The sequence below is a fragment of the Phyllobates terribilis genome, unplaced genomic scaffold (genome assembly GCF_046119375.1).
Source record: "Phyllobates terribilis strain yellow unplaced genomic scaffold, ASM4611937v1 Scaffold_14__1_contigs__length_39327217, whole genome shotgun sequence".
Classification (NCBI taxonomy): domain Eukaryota; kingdom Metazoa; phylum Chordata; class Amphibia; order Anura; family Dendrobatidae; genus Phyllobates; species Phyllobates terribilis.
This window is the reverse complement of record NW_027362774.1, coordinates 2651893-2676096: the sequence shown is the minus strand read 5'-3', so window position 1 is coordinate 2676096 and position 24204 is coordinate 2651893. Positions and strand designations below refer to the sequence as shown.

Below are 24204 nucleotides of genomic sequence, written 5' to 3'. Positions count from 1 at the left end.
ATACCAAACTTGTTTGTTTGACATCTAAGTCTGAAAAATTCCAAAGTTTGAAAAGTTAAAACAAAAAAAAGAGAAAACATTAGTTTGTGTCGCTATTCCCCGTGACACGTAGCGTCTGTCGCTTGAGCCGTCTAAGAGTTTTTTTTTTTGCAAGGTGAGCCGATGATGTGATTGATACCATTTTGGAGTAACTGCGATGTTTTGATTTATTTTTATTGTTTTTTTAGAGAGTTGGGTGGCCGAAAAAACAGAATTCTGTTGGTTCACTTTTTTTTTTATTTGAATGGCTTTTACCACATAGGTTAATTCATTTTTTTATTTTTTTTATTTTTTTAGAAACAGGACTTTTAGGAACATGTGATAATGATATGTTGTTTTTTATATTTTCTTATTGTTAATGAGGGGGTTCATTTGTATAAATATATATCGTGTAGGTATTTACAGTATAAAGTAGAATCCATCAAACTCGGGTCCCCTCCCTGCATGTTTGGCGCTCTTTACAGAGCCAATGAACATGCAGGGATTGCCTGCCACTCATTATAACGTCGTAGCCATGTTGGTTGTGGCATTACAGTGATTGGCTGGCCGCACAGCGACCAGGTCTATATCAGACCTGGCGCCGCCATGCTCGTCACAGTCACTCCGGATCAGACAGTGTAGGGAGAGCTGCTGCTGAGCTAGGGAGAGATTTGCTTCTTCATAGTATAGATATTTCATTTCACAACATATATATATCCAACTGAACTAACAGTCCTTCTGAGGACTAATCCAGCTGCATATAATCAGTGTTAGACAGGCAGGCAGTGTATGTGGCAGACTGCAGTGTATGATACAGCACAAGAGGGTCCATTGAACGTCCTGTCTGCTGCTGCTGTAATAATTACAGATATTTGTAGACATAGCCCCAGGTATCAGGGGCCAGGGCAATTTTTTTATCTTAATCCTGGTTATTTACTTAAAAAGCAATCCAGAGTACATCATTTTTCTGGTCCATTTGCTTGTTCTCACTGCAGAATAAAGCCAGGTCCTTTCCATATTACAGCGATAAAAATCCAGAAATTTCAACTGAACGTGGAAAATATTGGCCTCCATTTCCATTTCGTTGCAGTGTGTCGGTGAAACTGTTCACACTACTTCTCAGTGTAGAATAATATTAGTAAATTACAGGCCTGCTATTTAAAATTGTGGTTCTCTGTCAGACGTATCTCATATAACTGCGTTAAAAAATCAGCCATTTCTAGTGAACGTGAAAAATATTGTCCTCCATTTAAAATGAGCAAGGCACGTGGCAAGGGAGGGGAATTGGATGTGATGGTAATGGTGCATGCAGAGGACGTGGCCGTGGTCAAGCTGAAATTGTGCCGCAACAAACACCCACATCTTGTCGCTCGACCTTCCTGTCCAAATTCCTAGGGGACCGCAGAACACCACTATTGAACACAGAGCAGTGTAAAAAGGTTGTTGGTTGGATAGCAGATAATGCTTCCAGTCACTTAGCCACCACCACCACCACCCTGTCTTCCACATGGTCAAGTCTCAGTAGCCGTGAGTCTGGACCGCATATTCTTCACCCTGATCCTCCTTCCTCCCACCATGCCGAGTACCCAGAGACAACTGATCCCACACTTGGACACTCTGAAGAGCTGTTCACTTTTCCATTTATAGATTCGGGCCTCTCGCCCGGTCCACTTGAAGCGGGTCAAGAGGAGATCGCATGTAGCGATGCCCAAATATTGGAGCAGCCACGGTCACACGAAGGCGACGGCGGGAAAGTGTCACAAGAGGTGGACGATGATGAGACACAATTGCCAGAAAGTCAGGAGGAGGACCAGGGTGCAGAAGTGGAAGACGAGGTGGTGGATAATATAGTAACTGACCCAACCTGGCAGGAGGACATGCAGAGCGAGGACAGCAGCACACAGGGGGAGGGAGGCAGAGCACCCCAACAGGCAGGAAGAAGCAGTGTGGTGGCTGCAGACAGAAGGCGGGAAAGTGTTCCCCGTAACACCAACACGAAGGAAGTTGCCAGTACAACTGTTAGGTCTTCCCGAGTCTGGTTGTTTTTTAAAGACTCTGCCGATAGCCCCAAAAAGGCCATTTGCACCACCTGCCAGGCCAACATCAGCAGGGGTGACAAAACGACCAGCCTGACCACGACCAGCATGATCATGCACATGGCAGCAAAGCACCCGACTTTGTGGGCTGAACCCCAGGGTCCAGGAACAGTGTCTGCGGGTGGCACCATTGCTTCTTCCGCTGTCGTGCATGCAAACCAATCCCCTGTCCATGGTGCATGCGAAGATGCCTCCTGCCCTGCACCTGTCGTTGCACACTCTCAAGTAGCAGCATCAGGAAGCACGTCGACGTCCTTGTCCCAGCGCAGCGTTCAGTTTTCCATACTCCAGTCCTTGGAACTAAAGCACAAACACACAGCCAACGCCCCACAGGCCACACTACTAAATTCCCACATTTTGTGACTGCTTGCGCTCGAAATGTTGCCTTTTAGGCTCGTGGAGACGGAAGCATTCTGCAACCTGATGGCAGCGGCTGTCCCTCGGTACTCGGTCCCCAGCCGCCACTATTTCTCCCGGTGTGCCGTCCCCGCATTACACAAGCACGTGTCCCACAACATTAGCCGTGCCCTCAACAATGCAGTTACTGGGAAAGTCCACCTAACCACGGACACGTGGACAAGTGCTTGTGGGCAAGGACAGTACATCTCACTGACGGCACACTGGGTTAACATAGTGGAAGCCGAGACCCAGTCGGACCTTGGGACGAAACACGTCCTCCTGACGCCAAGGATTGCGGGCCCTAGGTCAATCAGGGTTACCCCCACAGTCTACAGCTCCTGCACCTCCTCAGCCTCCTCCTCTTCAGCCTCCATCTCCGAAATTACCACATCAGTCACAAGCTGGAAGCACTGCAGCACTGCTTTGGCCAAGCGGCAACAGACTGTGCTGAAGCTAATATGCTTAGGTGAAAAACCGCACAATGCTGAAGAGTTGTGGACAGCTCTGAAAGAGCAGGCAGATCTGTGGCTCACACCGCTGGACCTACAGCCAGGCATGGTCGTGTGTGACAATGGCCGGAACCTGGTGGCGGCTCTGAGGTGAGCTCACACACGTACTATGCCTGGTCCATGTGCTTAACCTCGTGGTTCAGCGGTTTCTCAAATCCTACTCGGAGCTGCCAGATTTGCTTGTCAAAGTAGGCAGCCTGTGTGCCCATTTTAGAAAGTCAGCTACAGCTTCCGCCACCCTTGTTGTTCTTCAGCAGCGTTTGCAGCTTCCTGCTCACCGACTGATCTATGATGTCCCCACGCATTGGAACTCTACATTGCAGATGTTGGGAACGATTTTTGAGCAAAAGAGGGCAGTGTTATGATCTGCAACATAAACTAAGGAAAGATAGGGGAAAGCTGTCCCTACAGTAAGACTAAGCTGAATCCCTACGATGTAGCGGGCAGCCTGTTCCTTGTGAACAGACCCGCCTTCATCCTCGGCTAGTCTGAATGGAGACCTATAGAATAAAGGGAGGGGTCCCTAAAAGAACTAAGGACTGGGACAAAAATGGGACACCTCCTAACAGAAGTTGTTGCAGAGCAAAAAATACAAACTGACAAAAAGTACTAGAGGTCACAGAGGACCAAGCAAACTAGACAGAGATAGGCACCAAAGCACCTGGCTAGAGAGACAGGCAAAAAACACTGAAGTCCAGCAAAGTCAGAAGGGCGGAGATGGAATATATAGGCAGCTGGTCACGTGACCGCAAAACACAAGATAGCAAAAACTAACAGGAGGGTTCTAACAGGCAGTTGCTGAATACCAGCATCAACAAGGCCATCGGTATTCAGTTCAGACTCCACACATAAGACCTCAGGAGTGGACATGGATGTCAGACATACGTACCATCCTCCAAAACTTTGAGGAGTCCACCAAGATGGTGAGCGGCGATGACACAATAATTAGCGTCACCATCCCGCTTCTCTATCTTCTGAAACGCTCTCTGCTCACAATCAAAGAGGATGCATTGCAGGCGGAGCACGATGAGATGGAGCAAGGAAATATACAGAGTGATTACACACAGCCCAGCCTCATCTCATCCAAACATCGATTGGGTGACAATGAGGAAGAGGAGGAGGAAGAGGAAGAAAAGGAGCTAGTTTCATGCACTAGAGACGGTACTACCTGCACAGCTGTCATACCGTCTGTTCAGCATGGATGGCCTGAGGACAGAGAGGAGGAGGAGGAGAGCATGGTCAGTCATCCTCTTGGTGAGGACACGGAAGTTTTGCCTGTTAGCAGTCTGGCACGCATGGCTGAATTTATGTTACGCTGCCTTTCCCATGACCCTCACGTTCTCAAAATTTTGTGTGACAGTCATTACTGGTTGGTGACACTTCTAGACCCATGCTACAAGGAGAACTTTCTATCTCTGATTCCAGCGCAGGACAGGCCTAATAAAATGAGGCAGTACGAGAAGGCCCTTGTTGCGGAATTATTAAAAAAATTCCCATCTGAAAACTCTGGCAGCAGAGGGTACACTTCGTTGGACAACCAAGGAGTACAGGCGAGAGAGACACAACTTCAATCAAGCAGAGGCAGAGGAACACTGTCAAAGTTCTGGGAGAGTTTTCTCAGACCCTCCCATCGCACAGACCCTGAGGCGCGGGGTACTCTCACAAGGAGTGCAAAGTTTGGAAAGATGCTGAGGGAGTACCTTGCCGACCGTACTAATGTCCTCCGTGTGCCTTATAATTATTGGGTATCCAAGCTGGATACGTGGAATGAACTGGCTCTCTACGCCTTGGAGGTCCTGGCCTGTGCTGCCGCCAGCGTTTTATCAGAGCGGGTTTTTAGTGCCGCATGCGCAGCTCCCAGCGCTGTAAAGCTTTACTGCCGGCCATATCATACTGCGCAAGTGTCCCATAACTTCAGCGCTCGCCATGAGCAAAATTTAAATACGTGGGCGGCACCAGCCCTGACTGATGTGGCGCTACCCATGACTGAATGTGAGGATCACACCCCTATGACTGAATACGAGCAGGTATAATAAGTATATAAAATGTTATAGACTTATTATATTTGCACCAATTTTAATGGAAAAAGCTTGTTACTGGTGCACATTGCGTCACTAACAACGCAATGAGGGCAGTTTACATAGTAGCTAGGACATGACAGGTTCCCTTTAACAATCCTTTCAAGGCTGCGGTTATCCCGGTTGCTTCTGCACCTTTTCCTACCACACTTTTTCCTTCCACTCAACCTTCCATTAATATCCTTGGATACAGCACTCTGGGAACAGCCGCTTCTTTACCAATGACCTTTTGTGGCTTACCCTCCTTATGGAGTGTGTCAATGACTGCCTTTTGGACATCTGTCACGTCAGCAGTCTTCCCCATGATTGTGGAGCCTACTGAAACAGACTAAGGGACCTTTTTAAACACGTAGGAAGCCTTTGCAGGTGTTTTTTTTGTTAATTTTTCCAATTAATAAAACAATTGAAATAATAATAATAGTAGTAATTAATGGAATACATTAATGTAATAGTAATAATAATATAAATAATCGGAATATTAAATATTAATAAATGCAATAATAAAATAATAATGCAAATAATAATAAATATAATAAATGTAATAGTAGTAATATAATATAAAAATAATAATACATTTAATAATAACAACAGTAAATGTTGTAATAATAACGACATAATATTAATAATCATATATTTTTTTAATAAATGCTATAATCAAACTATTAATAATATTGTAATAAAACAATAACAATAAATATAATAATAAGTTAAACAAGTTCCGTCTTACTGTAATTGTATGGAGCGGGAGACTCATGGTGTCGGGTCGTTTTTACTAAATTATGTCCTTTTAACCCCTTAACAACATTTGACGTACTAATACGCGTCTGTGCCATGGGACTTAAGAGCCAGACCCGTATTAGTACGTCATGGCGATCGCGCGCGCACACAGGCTGTGCGGGCGCGATCGCCGCTGGGTGTCAGCTGATTGTCACAGCTGACACCCGGTACTATGTGCAGGGAGCGGTCCTGCACCGCTCCCAGCACATTAACCCCCACAATGTTGCGATCGAAGTCGATCGCAGCATTGCGGTGGCAAGTGGAGGTGATCGGTATACTCACCTCCTCTTCCGGCTTCCAGCGCTGACTGCCGTGGCTTCCAGGATGTTGCCATGACGACCCGATGTCGTCATGACAACATCTGGGTCACCAGACAGCAGGAAGATTTTTTGGACATGCGCAGTGCATCTCCAACAATCTTCTCCCTGTCCAGCGCTGACAGCCTGCATGACACAGGGATGGTGCTGCATTCCTGTGCCATGCAGGCGATCAGAGAAAAAAAGTGAAAGTCCCAGAGTGGGACAAAGTAATAAAGTATAAAAACTATCAGAAAGTGGAAAAAAAAAAAAAATTGTAAACATATTAAAAAAAAAAATAAAAAAAATAATCCACCAAAAATAAAAATATAATGTACCCATCAATAAATATTATTATAAAAAAAAAAACAAAAAAAACAATAAAAGTACACATATTTGGTATCGCAGCGTCCGGAACAACCTGACCTATAAAACTGTCCCACTAGTTAACCCCTTCAGTGAACACGGTAAAAAAAAAAAAAAAAAACGAAGCAAAAAACAATGCTTTATCACCATACTGCCAAACAAAAAATGGAATAACACGCGATCAAAAAGACAAATATAAATAAAAATGGTACCGCTGAAAACGTCATCTCGTCCCGCAAAAAACAAGTTTGAGCCGACAATTTGTTAGCGGACACCATGTTGCATTTGGAGAGTCCCTGTGTGCCCAAACATTGGAGCTCCCCCACAAGTGACCCCATTTTGGAAACTAGACCCCCCAAAGGCACCTGTCTAGATGCATAGTGAGCAGTTGGAACCCCCAGGTGCTTCACAAATTGATTCGTAAAAATGAAAAAGTGAAAAAAAAAAACACTTTTTCATTTTTACGAATCAATTTGTGAAGCACCTGGGGGTTCCAACTGCTCACTATGCATCTAGATAGGTGCCTTGGGGGATCTAGTTTCCAAAATGGGGTCACTTGTGGGGGAGCTCCAATGTTTGGGCACACAGGGGCTCTCGAAACGCAACATGGTGTCCGCTTACAAATTGAGCCGATTTTCCGTGCGCCCAAACAGTGTTTTTTCCCCACATATGGGGTATCTTCGTGCCCAAGGGAAATTGCACAACAAATTTTGGGGTCCATTTTTTCTTGTTACCGCTGTGAAAATAAAAAAAATTGGGTCTAAAGTAACATTTTTGTGTAAAAAGTTAAATGTTCATTTTTTTCTTCCACATTCCAAAAATTCCTGTGAAGTACCTGAAGGGTTAATAAACTTATTGAATGTGGTTTTGAGCACCTTGAGGGGTGCAGCTTTTAGAATGGTGTCACTTTTGGGTATTTTCCGTCATAAAGACCCCTCAAAGTGACTTCAAATGTGATGTGGTCCCTAAAAAAATGGTTTTGTAAATTTTGTTGGAAAAATGAGAAATCGCTGGTCAACTTTTAACCCTTATAGCTCCCTAACAAAAAAAAATGTTGGTTCCAAAATTGTGCTGATGTAAAGTAGACATGTGGGAAATGTTATTTATTAACTCTTTTGTGTGACATATCGCTCTGATTTAAGGGCATAAAAATTCAACTTTTGAAAATTGCTAAATTTTCAAAATTTTCACCAAATTTCCTTTTTTTTCACAAATAAACGCAAGTGATATCGAAGAAATTTTACCACTATCATGAAGTACAATATGTCACGAAAAAACATTCTCAGAATCAGGGGGATCCGTTGAAGCGTTCCAGAGTAATTACTTCATAAAGTGACAGTGGTCAGAATTGTAAAAATTAGCCCGGTCATTAACGTGCAAACCACCCTCGGGGGTTAAGGGGTTAAACTAAACTCATATAGGGAAAAAAAACTATAGTTCTCATGTCTAAAGAACCCCCCAAAAAAGTGATGGCTTTTTGGAAAAAAGGAGGAAGAAAGAAAACTTGGCCTGATCTCAAAAGGGTTAATAGAATAGTGAGATTTGTTTTGTATTTTCTTTGTAGTGTTTAGTAAATATCGCAGCTGTAGTGATGAACTCCTGCCGCTAGATGGCGAAGGGGAAGCGATGACCTCCTATAGCTAGTTGGTATGGTGCAGTAATGACCTCCTGCCTCTAGGTGTCGCTGTGACTTTTGCTATAAATTGCTGGCGGGCAGCAGCGAATCAGCGGGTGACGCAGGGAGGGCGTGAGCGGCAGATTTGAACGGCTGCTCGGCAGGTGAGGCGGACGGACGAGCGGGCTTCGCCGTGGCTATGGCGGGCGGCGGAGGAGGAGGACGGCGGCAGCTGCCGGCGCTCTCGGACAGGGCGGAGGAGGACGTGGGCTACCTGGGGGAGGTGCAGCAGGGTGAGTCACAGCTCTGGAGAACTACAAGTCCCATGGTGCTCTGCAGGGAGAGCGGTGGGTGCAGTCGGTGACAGACGGGCGGTGAGAGGCTCTATTAACCCCTCACTGACTGCAGGGTGACTTGTCCCCATTGCCATATCAGGGCTCGTATACACGTTATTTGTTGCTATAGATTTCTCTCTCTCTCTGGGAGTTGTAGTGTTTTACCCCTCACCCCACACTGTTAGCTTGTAATGTATTGGGAAAAAAAAAAATAAGTGTGTGTGTGTGTGTGTGTGTGTGTGTATATGTATATATATATATGTAATCTATCCAGAACTTGCAAAATGTGCACGTCATAGAACGAGCTGCACCCCTGAGCCTGTGGTGGTACATCCTATGTCAGGATGGGGTTAATATGTCCTCCTGTCCCCACACCGCCTCCAAAAGTTTTTTTTTTTTTCTGGGCATCAGCAGCTTCCTCTCCTCTTCCAATTGTAAGGCTATGTTCACACATTGTGTGTTTTTTTTAATTTTTTTTATTTCCACTGCCCTTTTGTCTTTTTATGCATGTACATAAAGTTCAGTGGGGGGCGGGGGGGGGAGACCCTTAGGCTATGTGCCCACGATGCAGAAATGCTCAGGATTTTTTCCTGAGCGTTTCTGCATCTCCCTGGCAGAAAAAAACTCATGCGGATTGTACATGCGTTTTCCTGCCAGGGACATGTGGTAATGGAGCGTTATTCACTGACATTTCCGCATGCGGATTGACAAGCGCTTTCCAGGCGATTTTAGCATCACTTGGAAAGTGCTTGTGACAACTAGGTCACACTATATAAATCCATGCGAACGGCATGAATTTATATAGTGTGACCCGAGAGAGTGGTTAAAAATAAAAAAAAATATATACTTACCCTCCGATGGCCCGCACTGTCTTACTTCGCTCGGTGCCAGCAGCGATGGCTTGAAAGACCTGCCGTCGCGTGACCCGTCACATGATTCTGACGTCAGCGCAGGTCCTTCAATCCACTGCAAAGTGCCGGGAATCAAGTAGGAGCGCAGCGTGGGCCGCCAGAAGGTAAATATACATTTATTTTTTATTTTATTCTTTTTTTTACAGATTTTTTTATTTTTTTTTTAATGGTACCTGGGTGTGGATGAGACTCTCCTCTCCTCTACACCCGGGTACCATCCGCACATTAGAACGCGCCAATGACGCAAGTACAGATGCAGTCTTGCGGAATTGACGTGTTCTAATGCAAGTCAATGGCGACGAAAACGCAGCATTTCCGCAAAATAATTGGTAGTGCTGCTTTTTTTTTTCCGCAATGATAATCCGCAGCGGAAATTTCTGCAGCATGTGCATAGCACATGTGGATTATCATTGGGGAACATTGCTGCCCTTCTACAATGCGTTTTTAATGCGTTTCCGCAGCTGCAGAAACGCATTAAAAACGCATCGTGGGCAAATAGCCGTAGACTGTGTGCCCACGATGCATTTCCGCAGCGGCAAAAACGCTGCAGAAATGCTTAAAAAAACTCATGGTAGAAGGCCTGCCATGTCCTCCAATAATAATCCGCATGTGCTGTGCACATGCTGCGGATTATCATTGCGGAAAAAAAACGCAGCACTACCAATTATTTTGCAGAAGCGCTGCATTTTCGCTGCCATTGACTTGCATTGGAACGCATGGATTACGCATCACTGTATATGTAGATGCGCATTCCATGCGTTCCAATGTGCGGATGGTACCCAGGTGTGGAGGACAGGAGACTCTCTCTTCTGGACCCTAGTACCATAGGAACTGTGAAAAAAAGAATAAAATAAAAAATGTTATATTTACCTTCTGACGGCCCCCGCTCTCCTTGTCTTCGCTTGCCGGCAGCTCACGATGGACTGAAGGACCTGCGCTGATGTCCTAGTCATGTGACGGGTCACGTGATGCTGACGTCAGCATGTCCTTCAGTCTACCGCAGCTGGGACGGTGAAGCAAGACTCCGGGGGTCATCGGAAGGTAAGTATAGATTTATTTTTTTATTTCTCAATACGCCTTCCACGACAGCATTAGAGGATGTTGTCCACGCCCTATTGGGGGACAGGAAAACAGAGATTAAAAGCCCCTCCCCACCGTCAATCCCCAGTGTTTTTTCCTGTCCCCCTTGGGCCATGGAGAGATCCTGCAGTGCTGTCGGGCCGGCAGGGCAGCGCTGTTTTTCCTACCTGTGTGCCGGGCAGTGGTCGGTCGGGGTGCTCTCTCCTCCCTCCTTGCTGCCCCCCCTTGGGGGACCACCCTGGCTTCCTGCGCCCCACTGAGGGTAAAGCAAGCCGGGGGATCATTCATGCTGGAGGCCACTCCCGCCCTCCGGCATCTCCCCTTTCCTGGAGCGCAGTTACCGCGCGCACGGGCATCCCCGCGCGCGCCGGATGTGACGTCGCCGTGCGCACGCACACCGGAAGTGGTGTCGCCGCGGCCCTGCCGCTCCGGCCGGAGCATTCCACGCTGTATGTGGATCCCAGGCTCCTGAACCGGCGGGCGGATGGGCGCGCGCAGGGGTGACGTCATTGCGGCCATCGCTCCGGTCGGGCCGTTCCACGAGGGACGCTGAATGAAGGACCAAAGGCCTATACCAACCTGGATTGGCCCTTTAAAGTGACCAGAAAGGGGAGGGGACTGAAGTCCCTTGCTGGGAGGCACTTTTTTATTTAAAACCCACCTGAAGACACCAAAGGTAAGGCTATTCCCACTATGGAAGGTGATAGGTCCTGTACCCCTGCATCTGCAGAGCCCAGCATGCCCTTGGCTACAGTGAGTAGTACCTGGGTGGTCACTATGGGGTTATCTTGGCCTCCTTTTGAGATGACACTAGATCTCCCCTCCTTCTATTTCCCACGGGTCCCTTTCTCTCCCCTTTCTTAGGAGAATAAGGCCCCCACTTCTAAGAAGGATAAAGACCAGCCCCGTAGATGTGGCATCTGTACAAAAAAGCTGTCCTCATCCTATAAGAAGTTGTCAGCCCTGTACTGATAAAATAATTAGAGAAGAAAACCCCTCACTGATCGAGGAGCTTGGATCACTCGTTAAACTGGAGATCCAGGTGGTTAGACAGGAGGTCCAGGCCTCCTTTGCTGCCCTGCCTGTTTATTCCTCCTCCAGGCCCTCTCCCCCTAAGAAGAGGAAGATCCAAGAGTTAGACTCTGATGTGGTCTCTATGGACGCTAGTGGCTCAGCCTCTGATTTTGAGGAATTAGCGTCTGTGGGGCCTGCCAAAGCAATTGAAACCGGTAGATATTATTTTTCCTCGGACAACTTAGAGGAACTACTGGACGCTGTTAGAGGCACTATGGGGCTGGAAGAAGTGGAGGTTCCCTGTTCTGTTCAGGACAAGATGTTTAGGGGTCTTAAAACCAAAAAACAGACTGGTTTTCCAGTCCATGAGGTAATTAGGGATCTCATCCGACAGGAATGGGAGTCCCCAGAAAATCGCCTTTCCACCCCTTCGGAATTAAAACATAGGTTTATTCGTACTCCCATGACAGCACCACGAGAGAGGATCCACCCATCATGGACAGGAAACCTACAGGTTAAAAAGGGCAACACCTCTCCCTCCTCAGTTTAGGTTTCCTGTCCATGATGGGAGACGTGTCAGGTTCCTGCAGGAGGAATATTGGAGCGGTCTCTTGCCCAGAGGGATAGACAGGGTACTTGGAGCGATGAGGTTCCTCCCCTGGTCGGTCCTCTTCCTTGAGACGCCACGGCAGGGCTCATTGGGGCACCTTCGTGTGCGTTGCGGCCAACGTGACATCCCCTCGCTGGATGGTCCACTGTGTGTGTGAGTAAAAAGTGCCGCATGTGGGTAAGACCCCCTCCCAAATGTTGCGGCAGGCCTATGACTTGGTTCCGGTGTGCCAGCCTCCACCAGAAGTGGGCGCAGTTCGCGCGAAGCCAGGAAGTAGGGGCCGCATGCGAGCAGTGGGGACGCCGGAGGCCTGGAACAGCATGGGCGTCCCGAACAGTAGGGTGTCCCGCAGGTGTTCTGGCCAACCTGGGTAGGGGGAGGAGGAAAAAGAGACCCCCCCCATCCTCGTGGAAAAAAAAAAAAGTTAATCACACAGGTGCCTGCATGGCCAGTATAAAATAGGCCTGGCTACATGCAGAGGTGCTTCCCAGCCCTTTGGTTTCTCTTAAACAATGGGAGCTACACAGGAGCTTTCATCTCAGCAAGAACACCTCAGCAAGGCTCTGGGGAGCCCTCACAACAGGCGGTACAACGTCGTTCCTGTACCGGGACCAGCCGTTCTACTAAGAAGTTGACCGCTAAGAGCAGAAAGGAAGGTCCTGTCTTCTGCGTGATCCTCTGCCAGTTAAGAAGGATTCCTCTGCTTCTACGGTACCGCATATGCCAGGGGGTAAGTGGAATCTTCGTGAAAGTCTTACTAATTGCTCCTCTTTTTTTTTTTTTTTTTTTTCTTCTGTCTATGGAATCTTTCAGAGCAAGAAATGTTCGTTTAAATCAATTCATAAAGAATGTGCCCTATGTAGCAGCCTGCTCCCTGATGCATATATTAAAAATTTGTGCCAGCCTTGTATTGACAAGGTGATGGTGGAGGAGACCCCGGGGTTTTCTTTAGGCCTCAAAACCTTAATCAAAGAAGTAGGCAAGGCCTTGCTTGGGAATTCTGAGGTCGGGCATTCCCCTCAGGATCCTTGACCGGGCTCAGATTCCGACATCTCGGACGTGTCTTCCTCTGATGGTGAATCTGAGAGACAATGTTTTACTTTAAATGAGGTAGATGCCTTAGTGAAAGCTGTCCGTTCTACTATGGGCATTGTGGACGCTAGACCGGAGAAGTCCCTGGAGGATGTTATGTTTGGAGGTTTAGGTCACAGAAAGAAAAGATCCTTTCCCATGAACACAGATTAAGGATCTTATTGAAAGAGAGTGGCAGAAGCCGGACAGAAAGGGCAGCATCCCTCCCTCTTTCAAAAGGAGATATCTGTTTGATTCTGCATGCTCCTCCTCTTCAAAGGCGCCAAGGCTTGATGTGGCCATTGCCAAGGCTTCAAAAAAGGCTCCCCTCCCCTTCGACGACATGGGAGCTTTAAGAGATCCCCTGGACAGACGAGCAGATACCTTTTTAAAAGGTACCTGGGAAACCACTACAGGAACCCTGAAACCAGCAGTGGCTGCCACCTGCACATCCAGGGCCCTGATGGTCTGGCTTGAACAGCTGGACAACCAATTGAAAGGAGATCATTTTTTCTCTTCCCCCTAGTCCATGGTGCAGTGGCCTTTCTTGCTGACGCGTCTGCAGACTCAGTCAGATTAGCAGCAAAATCATCAGCTCTTTCAAATGCTGCTCGGCAAGCCCTTTGGCTAAAATGCTGGCCGGGAGATGTACAAAAAGTCCAGACTCTGTACAATTCCTTGTGAGGGTGAATCTTTTCGGGCCAGACAATGGATGATCTGTTGGAAAAAACTTCATAGACAGTTCCTCTGACACTGCGCAAAGCCATGTTCTTATTAGGGACCCTGACCAAGTTTTTCGGCAGTACGCTGGTCCCAATTTCATTCAAGGGCTCTTCAATGGGATGTCTTGTATAACGACTCACTCCTAGATGGACATCTAGACCGGGAGTTTACCTTGGGCCCTCGCTCCTTACAATCCCTTCGCTGGTGGTTAGTTTACACTAATCTTTCTAGGGGAGTCCCTTGGGAAAATAAACCTATGGCAGTTGTAACTACAGATGCAAGTGCTACAGGTTGGGGAGCTCATTTTGAAAACCGCTTAATTCAGGGAACCTGGTCAGAAAATAAAGTACGGTTTTCCTCAAATGTTAAGGAACTTTTGGCGATTGATTATGCGCTCAATGGGTTCCTTGTATATTTACAGGGCCAGGATGTCCGTATACTCTCGGACAATCAAGTCTCGGTAGCGTATATAAACCATCAAGGGGGGGACTCGTTCAAGAGCCTTAATGAGAGTAGCAGACAGTCTTCTTCAAAAAGCAGAAGATCATTTTCTCTCCCTTTCTGCGGTGCATCTAAGAGGAAAAGAAAACATCAGGGCAGATTTTCTCAGCCGCAATTCCCTAAAGGAAGGAGAATGGTCCTTGAAACGATCCTGGAGAATATTCGAGGGTTCAATGTGGGGTCTTCCAGCAGTGGACTTGTTTGCGACGAAGTCCAATCGGAAAGTGACATTTTGTTCTCTAGACCCCAGAGAAAAGCCCCTGACGGTGGATGCCTTCATGATACCTTGGGAGTTTCCTTTGGCATACGCCTTCCCTCCTATGATCCTGCTTCCGTCAGTCCTAAGAAAGATCAGGACAGACTAAGCCAGAGTGATCCTCATATGCCCCTTTTGGCCAAAGAGGCCATGGTTCTCTTGTCTCCGCAAGATGTCAATATCAGACCCCTGGATCCTTCCAGAAATCCCGAACCTTCTTACTCGGGTACCGGCTTCCCATCCTCCAGCCTCAAATCTCCATTTAACGGCATGGAATTTGAGAGGGTTCTGTTAGCCAGCAAAGGGTTTTCCTCAAATTTGGTAAACACTCTTAAGTAGTAGAAAGCCTGTTACTACCAGCATCCATGCTAGAACTTGGAGAAAATTCCTATCTTTTACAGAATTCAAGCTGGAGGATGGGGTCCCTATTGGGAAGATACTAGAGTTCCTACAACAGGGGTTAGAACAGGGTCTAACCACTAGTACCTTGAAGGTACAGGTGTCAGCTTTAGGGGCCTTATTTGCATCTGATATAGCAGCAAATTATTGGGTAGCACGGTTTATAAAGGCCTTTCAGATGTAGACCTATCATTAAATCCAAACCCTCTCCCTGGGATCTAAACCTAGTCTTAAATGCCTTAACTAACCCCCCCCTTCGAACCTCTAGATTCAGCCACTCATAAAATTATATTTCTTAAAACAGCCTTGTTAGTGGCCCTGACTTCGGCCAGAAGAGTAAGTGGCATACAGGCCTTTTCTATATCCCCCTCCATTTACCTAAATTATGGATGATAGAATTGTGTTTAAAGCCTGATCCAGCTTTTCTCCCAAAAGTAGTCTTGCGGTTTCATGAACTCAAGAGGTAAATCTTCCAACCTTTTGTCCGCCCCCCCCCCCCCCCCTAAGAATCAGAAAGAGGAGAAGCTACATACATTAGATGTTGGGAGGTGTGTGCTTAAATATCTGGAGGTTTCACACAATTTTAGGAAAGATAGTTCCCTATTTATATGCCATCAGGGGGCCAGAAAAGGTTGTAAAGCTTCAAAATCCACAATCGTAAGGTTTGATTAGAGAGGCCATCTCCCTCGTTTACTCCTCGTGGGGGGGGGGGCCGGGGATAGGGAAGTATCGGAAGGGTTGAGAGCACACTCCACCAGAGCAGTAGCAACTTCCTGGGCCGAGAAGATGGGGGTTTCCATCGAAGACATATGTAAGGCTGCCACCTGGTCTTCTCCCTCCACCTTCTATAGGCATTATAGATTGGACTTGGGTGACTCTTCTGACCTCTCATTTGGGAGAAGTGTGCTTCAAGCTGTGGTCCCTCCCTAATCTCCTTTTGTCTCTGTAATTCTCTCGTGGTGCTGTCATGGGAGTACAAATAAAGCCTTAGTTACTTACCGGTAACGGGATTTTTCGGAGCCCATGACAGCACCCTTATATTCCCTCCCTACACTGGTGGTGTTGCACTCCTGTAGAGTTTTCTTCTTGCACCTTTGGGGGAAGTTACTTAAAGTAATTGGCTTAAAATGAATTTGTTTTATTAACCTTGGCGGTCCTCTCATGCTCTGTTAACTAAACTGAGGCGGGAGAGAGGTGCCACCCTTTTTAACCTGTAGGTTTCCTGTCCATGATGGGCGGATCCTCTCTCATGGTGCTGTCATGGGCTCCGAAATATCCCTTTACCGGTAAGTAAGGCTTTCCGTTAGAGGGTGATGGTTTTGAATGGGAAATCCCCAAAGTAGACATCCAGGTGGCTAGGGTAGTGAGAAAAACCTCACTTCCCTTTGAGGACCCGTCCCAATTAAAGGATCCTTTGGACCGCAAAATGGAAAGCGTCCTTAAAAAATCATGGGAAACCTCCTCTGCCTCTCTTAAAGTCAATATTTCCTTGACTTGTCTGGCCACATCCCTCTTCAAATGGCTGACCCAACTGGAGGAACATCTGTCTCGGGGCACGTCCAGGGCAGACCTACTTGACTCCATCCCTCTCCTTCAAAAAGCCACAGGGTTCTTAGTGGATGCCTCGGCTGAGTCAGTCCGTATTGTGGCTAGGGCAGCTGTCCTGTCCAATACTGCCCGCCGTGCACTATGGGTCAAAACATGGAGTGGGGACGTCACCCCTAAAGTCAAGCTCTGTTCCATTCCAAGGAAAATATGTATTTGGCCCAGCCCTGGATGAAATCCTGGAAAAGGCCTCAGACAGGAAGAAAACACTTCTTGAACAGAAACGGGCTAAGAAACTTTCCTTTCAGCCTTCCCAAAGTCACCCCTCACAGTACAGAGGAAAGGGAAAATCTGGGCGCTGGAGCTATCCCAAAGGCGGCAAGGGTCGCAACATCCTTGTACCCCAGCAACAGGACAGACAATGACTTGGTCCGTATAGGGGGGCGGCTTTCGAATTTCTTTCCCCAGTGGCAGGCAATATCTTCCTGCCAGTGGATCCTCAATACCATCAAGGAGGGTCTTTTATTGAAATTTGAGTCCCCCCCTCCCCATATATCCTTAGGGTCACGTCCCTTCCCTCTCAGGGGGGCTCAGGATCTCCTATCAGTCACCCTAAAAAGCCTTCTGGATTCGGGAGTGGTGTCTCTAGTTCCCCCTGGTCAGGAGGGGACGGGTCACTACTCAAAAATATTCCTAATACGGAAACCATCAGGGACCCCACGCATCATAATCTGATGTCCCTAAACCATCACATCAAATATCGACGTTTCAAGATGGAGTCTATAAAATCAACTATTCCCCTAATGGGGAAAGACTTCGTCATGGCAACTATAGATTTAAAGGATGCGTACTACCATGTGCTGATTCATCAGTCCCACAGAAAGTTCCTGCGGTTTGCAGTCCTCAGGGACAATATAACAGTCCACTACCAGTACGATGTACTGCCTTTCGGCATCTCTTCAGCACCCCGGGTGTTTACGAAGGTCATGGCAGAAGTCATCGCACTCATCCAGAAACAGGGCGTGGGCATAATTCCATAGTTGGACGACATGTTGATTGTCGCTCCCTCAGTAGCAGCTCTGTCTTCATGTCTCTATAACCTTAAGAACCCTACAGTCTCTGGGTTGGATTACAAACCTAAAAAAAAATTGGAACTCCTCCCTTCATCAGAGAAAATTCCTAGGTGTATCTCTGGACTCCCAACAAACAGATGTCCTTTCTACCATTGGAGCATCAGACAGCTCTCCGATCCAAAATCTCAAATTTCAGACACCAAGAGAATCCAATGTTGAGAGCGACAATGCCTGTATCCAGTCGGTGTTGTGGGCCCAGGCCCACTCAAGGCCTCTCCAGGATTATATCCTAAGATCCTGGAACAGACAAAGGGACTCGCTAAACAAACGGTGCAGGACCCCTGGTCGGATAAAAACTTCTCTTTTTTTGGTGGCTAAGCTCCCAAAATCTTCAGAGGGGGGTTTCTTGGACCCAGGACCCTCTGATTACACTAACTACTGACGCCAGTCTACGAGGCTGGGGAGCTATGGTGGCTTAGATTCCCTTTCAAGGCAGATGGAGTCCCGAGATCAGTGCCAAATCTTCCAATTTCAGGGAGCTAATTGCGGTAGAAAAAACGCTCAGAGCGGCAGTCGACTTAATCCAGGGTTCTCGCATCAAGATTCTCTCGGACAACGTGACCACAGTTGCCTTCCTTCGTCATCAAGGAGGTACAAAGGTACACAGCCTAAAACAGCTTACTGGCTGAATATTTTTTTGGGCAGAACGTCATCTCCTATCACACTCAGCAATCCACCTGAAAGGCTCAAACAATGTCCAAGCAGACTTTCTAAGCAGGGAAGATATCCAGCCAGGAGAATGGAGCCTGAATCCTCAGATCTTCCAGTCGCTGGTAGCCAAATGGGGTCTCCCTGAGGTAGATCTCTTTGACAGTCGGTCAAACAAAACTTCCCCTCTTCTTTTCCTTGGACAGATGAGACAAGGCCATGAGTTTGGATGCATTAGCCCATCCCTGGCATTTCAGGCTGGTCTATGCGTTTCCTCCGATACCACTGATGGCAAGAACCATCCAGAAAGTCAGGATAGAGAGAGGCAACAATTCTGTGGCCCGAAAGGCCTTGGTTCGGGGCTATTGCAGAACTTTGCCTAGAGGGTCCGGTAATACTATTACAAGTCAGCAATCTTCTCTCTCAAGGGCCCCTGTTCCATCCCAATCCTCAGTGGCTAAACCTGGCAGCCTGGTTACTGAAGCCGAGATCTTAAGATCCAAAGGTCTCTCGGAAGAAGTTATAAAACTCTTCAACAGAGTAGGAAACCAGTAACCAATGCGATATATGGAAAAAATTCCTATCATGGTACGCTCCGGATATTCCTGACACCTCACACCCCAACATTGCTCGGATCCTTGAATTTCTACAGAGTGGATTGGAATTGGGTCTCAAACCTAGCACTCTTAAGGTGCAGATTTCAGCCCTAAGTTCCATATTCGACCAAGATTTAGCCTCTCATAGGTGGATCAAGAGATTCATAACTTCAGAACTCGGGCTTCACCCAAAAATTCAGTCTCTGGTCCCATCCTGGGATCTAAATGTGGTAGTCAAGGGTTTAACACTCTCTCTCCCTTTGAGCCTCTATCCTCTAGCTCAATACAGACTCTCTCATAAGACTGCCTTCTTAGTAGCCATCACTTCAGCACGGAGAGTAGAAAAGGCCTGAAGTTCTCCATCAGGGAACCTTACATGAACGTGACCGAAGATAGGATTACGCTTCGCCTGGACCCTTCCTTTCTCCCAAAGGTAGTTACGCACTTCCATCGTTCCCAGGAAATCATCCTTCCCTCCTTCTGCCAGAATCCTTGCAATCCAAAGGAAGCAGAGTTCCACCTCCTAGATGTCCGAAGAGTTGTTCTCTATCTTCAACAAACTGAGTCTTGGAGATTGGATGGAAACCTATTTATACAACACTCAGGGCAGAACAGAGGAAGGAAGGCGGCTAAGTCCACTATAGCAAACTGGATCAAAAAGGCAATTGAGGAAGCTTATAGCAATCAACAAATGAATCAGATTGCCTTAAAAGCTCATTCTACCAGATCCACATCAACTTCATGGGCTGAAAGAGCGGGCGCTTCTACTGAGCAGATTTGCAGGGCAGCTACATTGTCTTCCCTTCATACGTTCTCTAAACATCATAGATTAGACTTATCCACTAGGGAGTTAGCCTTTGGTAGGAAAGTCCTACAAGCTATTGTCCCTCCCTAATGAAATATCGTTGGTATTCCTCCAATGCTGTCGTGGAAGGCGGCGTATTGAGAAAATAGAATTGGTCCTTACTGGTATTCGGTTTCTAGAAGCCTTCCACGACAGCACAAACTTCCCTCCCTATGGATTCTATATAGCTGTCAGGTAACCATTTTTCCAGGTGATCTTGGTAAACACTGGGGATTGACGGTGGGGAGGGGCTTTTAATCTGTGTCCTGTCCCCCAATAGGGCGTGGACAACATCCTCCAATGCTGTCGTGGAAGGCTTCTAGAAACCGAATTACCGGTAAGGACTAATTCTACTTTTTAACCATTCTCTCGGTCACACTATATAAATCCATGCCGGTTGCATGGATTTATATAGTGTGACCAAGATGTCAAGCACTTTCCAAGTGATGCTAAAATCGCTTGGAAAGCGCTTGTCAAGCCTCATACGGAAATGCAAGCGAAGAACGCTTCACATCCGCTTGTCCCTGGCAGGAAAAACGCATGTACAATCCGCATGCGTTTTTTCTGCCAGGGAGATGCAGAAATGCTCAGGAAAAATCCGGAGCACTTCTGCATCGTAGGCACATAGGTTTTTCAGCCAAAACCAGAATAAGGCTGACACCTACATTTTTTTTCATTGCCCATTACTTCCAATGTGTGAAAAACACTGACCTTCTCTGTTCTGCAAAGCCCAAAATACTGATAAAAAAACCCAAGCTGTGTGCATGAGATTTCTGGAATCTCAGATTTTGCTGGTACTGTAAAATGCAGCTGAAAAAAAATGCAATGTGTGAACATAGCCTAATAACTGTATGCTGCGGGGCCGGGCGCTGGCTTAAGGACAGACCTGCCATCCATTTCAATTTATACTCCTGCTATACACCACATACCTGGAGGACATCTTCCTGCTGACTGTCTCTGGCATGTGGCTGGTTTTAGCCCCTTAGGGTCCGTTCCCACGATCAGGACCCACTGCGGCCCCTGACGCTGCAGACCATCAGCATCACTTCTGGCGTCATTATGCAAGTGAGCGGATATACGTACGTCCGTCCGTTCAAAAGTTTGGGGTCATTTAGAAACTTCACTATTTTTGAAAGAAAAGCATTTTTTTTTCAATGAAGCTAACATTAAATGAATCAGAAATACTCTATACATTGTTAATGTGGTAAATGACTATTCTTGCTGCAAACGTCTTGTTTTTATTGCAATATCAACATAGGTGTATGGAGGCCCATTTCTAACAACCACCACTCTAGTGTTTTTAATGGTACATTGTGTTTGCTAACTGTGTAAGAAGGCTAATGGATGTTTAGAAAACCCTTGCACAAGTATGGTAGCCAGGCTGAAAACGGTTTGGATGATTTGAGAAGCTATAAAATTGACCTTCCTTTTGAGCTAGTTGAGAATCTGGAGCATTACATTTGTTTGTTCTGTGAAACTCTCAAAATGGCCAGAAAAAGAGAACTTTCATGTGAAATTCGACAGTCTATTCTTGTTCTTAGAAATGAAGGCTATTCCATGCGAGAAGTTGCCAAGAAACTGAAGATTTCCTACAACGCTGTGTACTACTCCCTTCAGAGGAGAGCACAAACAGGCTCTAACCAGAGTAGAAAGAGAAGTGGGAGGCCTCGCTGCACAACTGAGCAACAAGACAAGGACATTAGAGTCTCTAGTGTGAGAAATCGACGCCTCACAGCTCCTCAACTGGCAGCTTCATTAAATAGTACACGCAAAACGCCAGTGTCAACGTCTACAGTGAAGAGGCGACTCTGGGATGCTGGCCTTCAGGGCAAAGTGGCAAAGAAAAAGCCATATCTGAGACTGGCTAATAAAAGGAAAAGATTAATATGGGCAAAAGAACAGACATTGGACAGAGGAAGATTAGAAAAGTTTTATGGACAGACGAATCAAAGTTTGAGGTGTTTGGATCACACAGAAGAGCATTTGTGAGACGCAGAACAACTGAAAAGATGCTGGAAGAGTGCCTGATGCCATCTGTCAAGCATGGTGGAGGTAATGTGATGGTCTGGGGTTGCTTTGGTGCTGGTAAAGTGGGAGATTTGTACAAGGTAAATGGGATTTTGAATAAGTAAGGCTATCACTCCATTTTGCCATGCCATACCCTGCGGACAACGCTTGATGGGAGCCAATTTCATCCTGCAACAGGACAATGACCCAAAGCACACCTTCAAATTATGCATGAACTATTTAGAATACCAGCTGCCTGCTTTTTCCCTATCTGTAATGGAGTGGCCAGCACAGTCACCAGATCTCCACCCCATTGAGCTGTTGTGGGAGCAGCTTGACCGTATGGTACTCAAAAAGTGCCCATCAAGCCAATCCAATTTGTGGAGGGGCTTCAGGAAGCATGGGGGGAAATGTCTCAAGATTAACTCAGCAAATTACCAGCTAGAAGCCAAAGGTCTGCAATGCTGGAATTGCTGCAAAGGAGCATTCTGTGACCAAAGCAAAGTATGAAGGAGAAAATTATTCTTTCAAATAAAAATCATTATTTCTAACCTTGTCAATGTCTGGACGATATTTTCTAATCACTTTGCAACTCATTTGATAAAAGTGAATTTTCATGGAAAACACAATTGTCTGGGGTGACCCCAAACTTCTGAACGGTAGCATGTATATTTCTGTATTCTGCCTTTCCTTGCCAGTCTATGGGGAAAGCCTGCATGCGGACCCGCAAAAGAAAATAACGCGCTGCGGGTCTGGAAAGACATCTGCATCTCAGTTTCCGCAGGTGCACAGACATGGTGCATTTCTAGAAATCCCAGCCACTATGCGGTAACATCTGGACGCTGTGGGTTTAATGCTGCATAGGCACACAGCTGAACATGGAAACACACCCTTAAGGGACCAGGTGACTTTTTTTTAATTTTTCCGTCCCCATAATCATATGAGGAGCTATTGTGCGGGACGAGTTGTACTTCTGAATGACGCCATTCCTTTTATCAAACGATGCACTGGAAAGCGGGGAAAAAATAGTGTAACAAAATGGCAAAAATCTGAATTCTGTGATTTGTTTTCTGGGTGTTTTTGGTTACTGTAGAGCTGACCTGGCGGGATGGTTCTCCAGGTGACTATCATCTACCGGTTTTGTCTTAAGCGGTAAGAAAAATACCTGCTTGTCGCCACTTTTTGAGCCCTGTAACATCTCAATTTTCGGGATCTGGGGTTGGGTGACAGCTTATATTTTTGCTCCCCCGAGCCTATATGTTTATTGATATAACTTTGGGGTCGATACGATCTTTTGATCACCTCCTATTACATTTTATTACAGTGTTGCAACAACTGAAATTCTCGTGTCGTTTTTTGTGGGGGAAGGGGGATGATTTGAACTTCTAATTTTTTAAAAAAAACAACTTTTTTTTACTTTGAACAATACTTGTTAGTCCCCTTAAAGGACTTGAGCCTGCGATTGTCTGACCTCTTGTACTATACAGAACAATACCATAGTATTGCTGTATATAGCAGAAAACCTGTGATCGTCGGCCACGGGCCGGCTTTCACAGGGGTACTGTCATGAGATGCCCATGGGTCTTCAGCAGACCGCCTGATCGTCATGGTGACCCATTAGGTTTAGAGCTCATAGTGTAGCCCTCTGATGGGTTAAATGTTCTCACAGGGGCCATCCGCCATCATTGTACTGCTTGTTGGGGATCGGTAACCGCACAGCTGTCTCCCTGTAGCCCTGCCCCCGAGGAGCTGCCGGCAGTGCAAACCTAGATGAACGTATAGGAAATAAAGGCTGTCCTGTCCTGAGATTGTCCCATGCTGTGATCCTACACTTCTCATATAGGGCAGAAGCCCTACAGCCTTAGGGTCTGACATTTTTTCTTTTCTCAGAATTGTTTCAGGAGGATGAGGACAGCGACTACGGGAGCCACAAAAACCTCGGGAAGGTTTCTCCACAATGTGGTTTAGCTGGAAACGTGCAGTTCCCAGACTTATACCAGACCAGCAACCTCCTCTTCTACGAGAGGTTCGAGGCCTACAAGGACTATCTGCTGGGTGAGTGCAGCGATGACGCTCATGACCACCACCGATGGGGGAACCTCAACCCACCACACAAGTCAAGACCCCAGATACTTCTGGAATAAGCACCATTCCTTTGGGAAAAAGCTGCTGGTGGGACTAAAAGGACAGAATTGAGAGCTTCTTGCCCAGTCCTCTGTGGCCACCAGATCAGGGCAGTTTTCACTACTGTGCCCAGGGTATTTCCTGGACTTCTAGGGCCAGGTACACCATGATGTAATGAGGCCTGGTCTGTAGCCCTCACGATTGTCTCTAGCACCTGCTCGGCCCCAGATAATCAGGACTTCTGGGCACAGTG

General features: G+C 46.7%; 1 protein-coding gene across 1 annotated transcript in view; it reads left to right on the top strand.

Annotated features, from left to right (window-relative positions):
• The first annotated feature begins 8241 nt into the window (after positions 1–8241).
• The window catches only part of SHCBP1 (SHC binding and spindle associated 1), a 36498-nt gene continuing 20535 nt past the window's right edge, over positions 8242–24204 (top strand). The window contains exons 1-2 of the mRNA XM_073659638.1: positions 8242–8447; positions 23718–23882. Of these exons, the coding sequence (XP_073515739.1) occupies positions 8354–8447; positions 23718–23882 (259 nt within the window). The 5' untranslated portion in view covers positions 8242–8353. The remainder of the gene's footprint in view (positions 8448–23717; positions 23883–24204) is intronic.